Source organism: Vigna radiata, unplaced genomic scaffold, assembly GCF_000741045.1.
Source record: "Vigna radiata var. radiata cultivar VC1973A unplaced genomic scaffold, Vradiata_ver6 scaffold_438, whole genome shotgun sequence".
NCBI lineage: Eukaryota > Viridiplantae > Streptophyta > Magnoliopsida > Fabales > Fabaceae > Vigna > Vigna radiata.
In genome coordinates this window covers 3117-10508 of record NW_014541983.1, presented here as the reverse complement: position 1 = coordinate 10508, position 7392 = coordinate 3117, and the positions used below count along the sequence as shown (strand labels likewise).

The following is a 7392-nucleotide window of genomic DNA, read 5'->3' as shown; positions in this document are numbered from 1 at the left end:
GACCGGCGTGAAGAGTGGGAAGACCGGAGAAGATGATCGCCGGCGCAGCTGTGGGTGGACCTCCGGTGGACGGTGGCAAGGGGAACGACTCACGGTTGGGAGGGTTTCGTGAGGGTACGTTACGGGAAGAATGACTGGCGTGAAGAGCCGCCAAGGTGGTCGGTGGGAAGAGCGGAGAAGATGATCGCCGGCGCCGCTGTGGGTGGACCTCCGGTGGACGGTGGCAAGGGGGACGACAGACAGGGCTGGGAGGGTTTCGTGAGGGTTTCATTCTCTCTCTCTAGGTTTCCTTCTCAAAATCCTTCAAATGAATTTCAATTTGGGAAATTGGATGTTAAACCAATTTCTGCCCCTGCCCGTCCACGTCATTTTTGAATTTTTTTTTTTATTAAAGGCTAACTAATGACACGCTGACATGTAGTGGGTGTCAAAAATTTGTCAAATCTCGTTTGTCAAAGTATCATTTTCCTTTTTGAAGACTAAATATATCTTGCAAAAGATCTCTCTTTGTTCCCTTCACTGTTTGACACCCGTCTTTTAATACTTGGTAACTGTCCTCGATCCTTCAAACACTCATAAGAGAAAAATTTTGTAAAAGATTTTCTGACATCCAAATCAGTAATTGCTCAGAGCTCCTTGCTCAAATCTCAATTAATGTGAAAGTGAATAATAAATAATTATTAATGTTTTATTTATAATGTTTTATTTCGTTGACCATGAGTTCAACTAAATGGGTCACACTTCAATTGACTCAACCTACTGACTTAGCTACCTATTTAGATCCAACGATAAGCTTTAGCCATCTAATAGTTCATCCACACTTTTAGTTAAAAGAAATTGATATCTGATAGATACACAATCTCTAATATATTATTATGTTAAGGCTATTGTAGAAGGTCTTTGGCATTACAAGAAAAAAGTCAATAAGTCATTTAATAAATTTAATGGTTGATATTGACTTAAAGGAAAATTTTCAAAAATCCAAATGCATGAACTTTTCTTTAGAAACTTAATAGCCAACCCACAAATTTGGCAGGGACCAAATTAGGTAATTAATAGAGAAAATTTTGGCATTATAAACTAAAATTACAGAAAGAAATTAGTTAAATATCAAATTATGTTTCCCTAGACTTTTTTATCTCTCTAAGATACACTGAGAAAGCAGCAATTAACAAATGCAGCATTATAACAAAATTAATTTGAAATTTAATTAAGCTTCATAATAAATTTATTTTTTTTAAATGAATTCGTACTTAAAAATGTGAGAAAGTTTCCTGATTAGTGTAGTTGATAATGTGAAATATCATGAAAGCGTAACAATCTCATTATCAACATATTTTGGATAAAAAATAATAAGAGTCACTTTTAATTCATTTTACACTAACTTTAATATTATTTTACATTACTTACAAAATCTCATTTTTTTTTTACTAAAAATAAAATAAATAAACAAAATAAGAAAACAAAATAAAAGTCTCATAATAACGCAAAAATCAAATTAGAAAAACTCAATTAAAAATAAAAAATTCGAATACTCGTAAACCAAAAGTTTAATTGAAAACATACAAATTTATGAAATACTTCAAACTTATTAAACTTTTCTTCTATCATAAAATCACATCTTGATAAACTTGCCCAACACGGTAACATACCAGTAATCACATCTCAGCAAATTTCTAACTCATCTAAATTGTGGTCACAATCTTTAATATTGTGAAAAATTGTTGACAAACACAGATAATGCAGCACAGTTACGATCATGATGATCACAAACTTCAAAATCCTTGAAGTTGCGATCATAATTGCAGTTATGAACAGTTTCCCATAATGGATATAAACACCAAGGCTGAGCTGAATTTCCCTATAACCCTTATTAAACTGGTCTTACAGGAGTCTACAGATAGAAGACTACATCTGCAATCATGCTTGATGCACCACAGCAAATTCCTCAGTCATAGTAACTTCAGAAGAAAAAGATGATTCAATATAGTACAAAAAATTCAAATATGCTTGCGCATTGATTAAATCTTCATCATGATGAAGCTGGAAGACCAGGCACAAAAATTGGCACTCCCAGAACTGTGTTTTTAACACTCTCCCTTTGGAATCAATTCATGCTAAACTTCTACTTCTAGTTATGTCTAGGTAGATAGCACAGGCTGCTCAGATGGCTCTTCTGCCTGCAAACTCTCATAGTACTTCACAAGAACATTCCACCCACTTGGGCACATGAAACCTTCTGGTGGGTTCTCTCCGCTTCTCGCAAAAGCCCGCATCTACATACATAAATCAACAAAGAAACCATGAAAATTTGTAAAGAACGGTTGCTCAATTGTCAAAGAATTTCAGAAACCAAACTTGATGATACATTTGATATTGGAGTGTAAAAGTTTGATTCTATTCACAGAAACAGCATCTCAATATCTTGCAATTAACATGTTATAATGAGTAAAATATACTTTTGATTTCTCAGTACTTCAAATTTCGGTTTTAGTCCTTATATTTACCAAGTATGAGAAAACTATATAAGATACTAAAACACTACTTTCAACCCAAAACTCTTCTTTCTTATATAGTGCTCATCTTGCTTATTCTTGCTCAATCTCACATTTGGATTTCTAATAATATCCTAATATGCAATGATGAGTAGTGTTGACAAGTATCAAACTTAGGTTTGTAGAACCTGAAACATCTTATTGAAGGGCAGGGAATCAAATACCTTGGTTCCAGAAATAAAGAGGAAATCTTTAGCACGGGTTGGGTCAAAAAATGCCATCTTATTAACCTTAGTGTCATAAGCTGCTACCTGTAATTTAAAAATGGCATACAAGAAAACGGGTATTATCAGACATATATCTATGGTCCAAACAGTCACAGAAGAAAACAAACAATTCCACATCATAATGGTAGGTAGTATATATTATCAGACATATATCTATGGTCCAAACAGTCACAGAAGAAAACAAACAATTCGGCATCATAACTGTAGTTAGTATATTAAGCTTAAGTGAACAACTTTGTACATAAATATGAACAAAACAATGTTATTTCTCATCCCAAAAACAAGTCATGGTATGCATGACTAAGTAGTCGATCACTTGATTTAATTGAGTGTCCGCTTGAAAGAAACTAAGTACAAAATACTAAGTAAAACATGGTGCAGAAGATAGCATTGAAAGAAAGTAACTCTCACTGGATTAAGAAGCTATAGCAACATGTAAAAGTAATACTTCTTACCCTGAATGGCAAAATGTTAAGCTTCTCCAAACCAGGAGCCATGCTAAGAACCTTCTTTCCATGATCAGGGTCATACAAATCCCTTTTCTCAGTTGGGTGACCCATACCTGCTGGATCACGACCAACAATATAGAAGTTTGCACCTGCGTTTATGCGTGCCTTGGCATGCCACTGTACTTCAGTTGGACCAGCATAATGCATAGGCGATGGAAATATGGCAACTATGGTAGTCTCGGGATCAAGAACTCCATCTTCCAGGACCTAAGCATAAACACAAAAAGACTTGAGGATAAAATTCCACGGACTGTGAATTAACAAAATGAGTAGATTTCTAAAAATTCAAAACAGTTCAATCACTTCCAAGGTCATTTCTGAGCATACATTGATACAGAACATTCTCATTCACATTAACATTACGGTTAATCTAGGAATTACCTTACTGTGTTGCTCCATCCTAACATCCAAGGGAACATCATCAACCTTTGTGAATCCTCCAAGAGGATGAAGCAGTAAAATTGGATTTTTGTAGCCCATTTCTAGAAGGCGTTTGCGAGTATCATTCATTAACAAGGCATGGCCATTGTGTACAGGGTTTCTTAACTGGAAGGCAAAAACTGCATCGGCTTCACGCTTGTCAAATTCCTCTCGGAGTTGTTTAGGAGAGAGCCTGTAGTCATCAAGACCATCATTATATTTGATAGGTTTCAGCACTTCTAAATCTCCTCCAATAAGCCAATTTCCAGCTCTAGTGATGACCTCCTCAACATAAGGTAATCCAGGAGCAGTGGATCCCCAAGTTCTAGCTATTCTCTCTTCCTTGTTATGCTTGTAGATTTCAACACTGCATAGGAGCTTAATGGTTAATCATAGCTAAGAGAGACCATGACAGAAATTTACTTACATAGCTAATGTACTTCAACAATCTTATTTTCAAAATAAAATCACAAAATAACTTTATGGCTTACAGTTAAAACAAACCAGAAGACTGAAACTGAAGAGAACATTAATCATCCAAGTACTAAAATGTGAGACTTATGAAAATACAAGAAGTTGGGATAGGTCAATATTTCTTAACAATTTTCATCAAGTCTTTCACGCAGTTATTTAAGGTCTCCCCTGCACAGACAAGATTTTCTCATCATGATAGTCTTTTCCCTACAGACAGTTAGAAAAAATGAACGTAGATCTCAATCTGGTTTTTAACAGGGTACTGTGACAACATAATTTTATAAAGAGGAGGACTTCGTGAGACGAACTGGTTCCATTTTTGGTCATCTCAGATTTTAACTGAGCCACATCATAACTTGGTAGCAAGAGAGGAGGCTCAGCAAGACTTTCTTGCCTTTCGGGAATTTGAAGCAGATGCTAAGACCTTTCATATCAGCTAGACCATTCCAAACTCAAATTGATGTCTCTAAACAATGGAGACTAGATAGTGATACTTCAGATCACCTATTTGAAATCATTCCAAGACCATTTGATACTTTTGGACTTTCAACCCTATTGAAACATGCCATTTTTTAAGGACCAATTCCCTTTCCACACATCATCCAATTCCTTCACTAATGCCCCAAAGACAGTGAAATGGATTGCCACACTGTATGTGAACAAGTTCAAACACAGGTGATATCTCCACAACACAATGCCAGTTGCAGTTTGTTGCCACCTGCACCAGGGCATCAAGATGGAAGCAATTCCTATCCTAGCTCAGCAAGTTTGGCATTTCAACATTTTAACATTTGAGGATAAAAAGTTTTAATTTGACTAAGATGGTTCACCATATAATTTCTGTTACCTTTCACTCATCCTTCCGTAAATCATACTGTTCAGTTTTACAATAGCCATTTACATTAATGTTCACAAATCATCTACCAGCGCATATTTGTGGCAGCTGACCAATCCCCTTTCTTGGGGGTTTCAAAAATTTTCTTCAACCAACCCCTTCTGCAATGGTAATTTCTCATTAGGGATTCAGATGGAGGTACAGTACTCATAGCATCTGTTCCTTTCACAATTTTAATCATTAAACTATCCCACCAAAATTCATACAAAACACCACAATTGAACGATCAACAAGAAATTCAACACCAACCAGAAACAAAAAAACGCCATCAGACTAACTAACCTTCGAAGAATTGCAACAAAATCTCCATCAGGCCCCAGCAACGCCACATGCGAAGAGGACCCAATTCTCCCTTTGGTCTCGTCATCAATGGCCAACACAATGGGAAGGGACATGTTCACGAAAGAACCATCCTTGACCCTAAGGGAATTGAAATGCAAACTCTGAAGATACTCATCCTCCCTCATGAACCCTCTCAAGGGACTAGCCCACCCTTCCCCCACCACATGCACCCACTCAAGATCAATCCTTGTGAGCTGCACCTTGGGCAACGTCTCGGCCTCAATGATCTTAGCACCCCTCACACTCTCAGGCACCACAAGATCCACCAATGCCCCCCCATCAGGGTCTATCAGAGAACTCTTGACCATGGCACCACACTGCACTCTTGGCCTAACTCTACACGCGGGGATGATCAAAGGGTTGGTGCTATAAATGGGCTTGGGGCGAATCTTGGCGTTGTAGCAACAAGTTTCGAAAGTTGTTACCTTTTTTGCATGATGGTGGTGGGTGTTGAGGGTGAGGTGGGAGGAAGAAGATGAAGCCAAGTGTAGCTTGATGGTAAGACTTAGAGACATGCTATAGAAGGAAAATGGAGTGTTGTTGGAGAGAGAAAGAAGTAAGGCTGTGAAGAGAAGGGAAAGTGAGAAACGAACGCGTGTAACGTGGGGAACACAGAAGCAAAACCAAGGAGTGTTATGGTATTATGGTGTGGCACAGTTTCAGTGACAAGCACTACCTATGAATATGGCGAACATGTTGGAGTGATAAGGCCACGCAAGTGGGTTCATATGCCTTTTTGAGTGTGTGGACGAGAAAATGGTGGCAGTCATTGCTGCTGCAACTGGGGACCATGATTTGTACTAAAAGCCTCAAAGCTCAAGGTAGAACCGTTCATTGTTCAAACCGCACCAAACTCAAAGTTCAATCACTCGTACATCTGCTCACTAAAACAATGACAAGGAACACAAACAAGTTAGACTACTATGTTAGACTTAAATACTTTTAGAAATATTGTAAAGTCCAGGAAAAATTTTCATAAATAATATAAATTTTTGTAGTAATGATATTAAAGGTAGAAAATATAAAGAAAATAATAATAATAATAATAATAATAATAATAAACATGTGACATTAGGATAATATTTTTGAATAGTAAAAGTGAATAGTAAAAAGTGAATAGTGAATAGTAAAAAAAATAATAATAATAATAATAATGAGAGGATAAGATTCTCTAAGTTGCATAATTAAGGAGAGGATAAGATTTGCAAGTGGTTTTACAATTGGTGATTAAAATATTAATAAAATAATATTAAAACAATAAATAATATTAAAAAAATAATTTGAATAGTAAAATTTTTTAACTATAAATAGCCATAAGGGGGATGGCTAAAATTTACACCAAAAACTCTTAGAATTTTGAGAGAAAGAGATAGTGAGAGGAAATTCTGTTGGAAAGNGGAGACTCTGGAAGATTCTAAAACAAGTTCTGAGCAAGAGATTAAGTCTGGGATAGAGGTAAGGGGANCTATCCTTGTGTTTTTTTTNTATGTTCTTGTTTGATATATGGAATTATTATTTTTATTTATGTGTTGACTGTGAAATTGCTTCTGTGATGATACCTNTATCTATTAATTATGTGAATTGATTCTATTTTGTTGTGTTAATTTATGATTATCATTTGTTGTTGTTATGATTATGGAAGGATGAGAAGTTGTCTAACGGGCTCTGCCGAATTCAACTTCTTATTTCCCCAATATATTATTATTTCTTTACGTTTTTATTTATTTACATTTATTTTCTTGTAATTTTGGAAGGATAAGAATTTAATTCTTATATCCCCAATATTTTTATTTTATTTATTTACTTTATGCCTATTTATTTTCTTGCAATATTGGAAGGATAAGAATTTAATTCTTATATCCCCAATATTTTTATTTTATTTATTTACTTTATGCCGATTTACTTTCTTGTAATTTTGGAAGGATAAGAATTTACTTCTTATATCCCCAATGTTTTTATTTTATTTATTT

At 35.5% G+C, this 7392-nt stretch overlaps 1 protein-coding gene and 1 long non-coding RNA gene across 2 annotated transcripts in view; one reads left to right on the top strand and one right to left on the bottom strand.

Moving 5' to 3' along the window:
- Nucleotides 1-1673: 1673 nt before the first annotated feature.
- Nucleotides 1674-6264, bottom strand: LOC106778734 (ATP sulfurylase 2). The gene is made up of 5 exons (XM_014666720.2): nucleotides 5363-6264; nucleotides 3673-4078; nucleotides 3238-3498; nucleotides 2720-2806; nucleotides 1674-2276 (listed from the first exon to the last, which is right to left on the bottom strand). Exons 1-5 carry the CDS (start codon nucleotides 5935-5937, stop codon nucleotides 2142-2144), a joined length of 1464 nt encoding a protein of 487 aa, XP_014522206.1. The 5' UTR covers nucleotides 5938-6264; the 3' UTR covers nucleotides 1674-2141.
- Nucleotides 6265-6582: 318 nt separating this feature from the next.
- The window catches only part of LOC106778733, a 1947-nt gene continuing 1137 nt past the window's right edge, over nucleotides 6583-7392 (top strand). Inside the window, exon 1 of the long non-coding RNA XR_001377097.2 lies at nucleotides 6583-6877. This is a non-coding gene — a long non-coding RNA (uncharacterized LOC106778733). The remainder of the gene's footprint in view (nucleotides 6878-7392) is intronic.

Bases quoted from the DNA above. Each gene is read 5' to 3' on its own strand.
- LOC106778734 (XM_014666720.2), bottom strand. From the start codon at position 5,937: ATGTCTCTAAGTCTTACCATCAAGCTACACTTGGCTTCATCTTCTTCC. The intron at 3,499-3,672 runs GTAATTCCTAGA...GTTTATGCTTAG, and splicing joins GGATGGAGCAACACAGTAAG to GTCCTGGAAGATGGAGTTCT. The intron at 2,807-3,237 runs GTAAGAAGTATT...TTTAAATTACAG, and splicing joins TTAACATTTTGCCATTCAGG to GTAGCAGCTTATGACACTAA.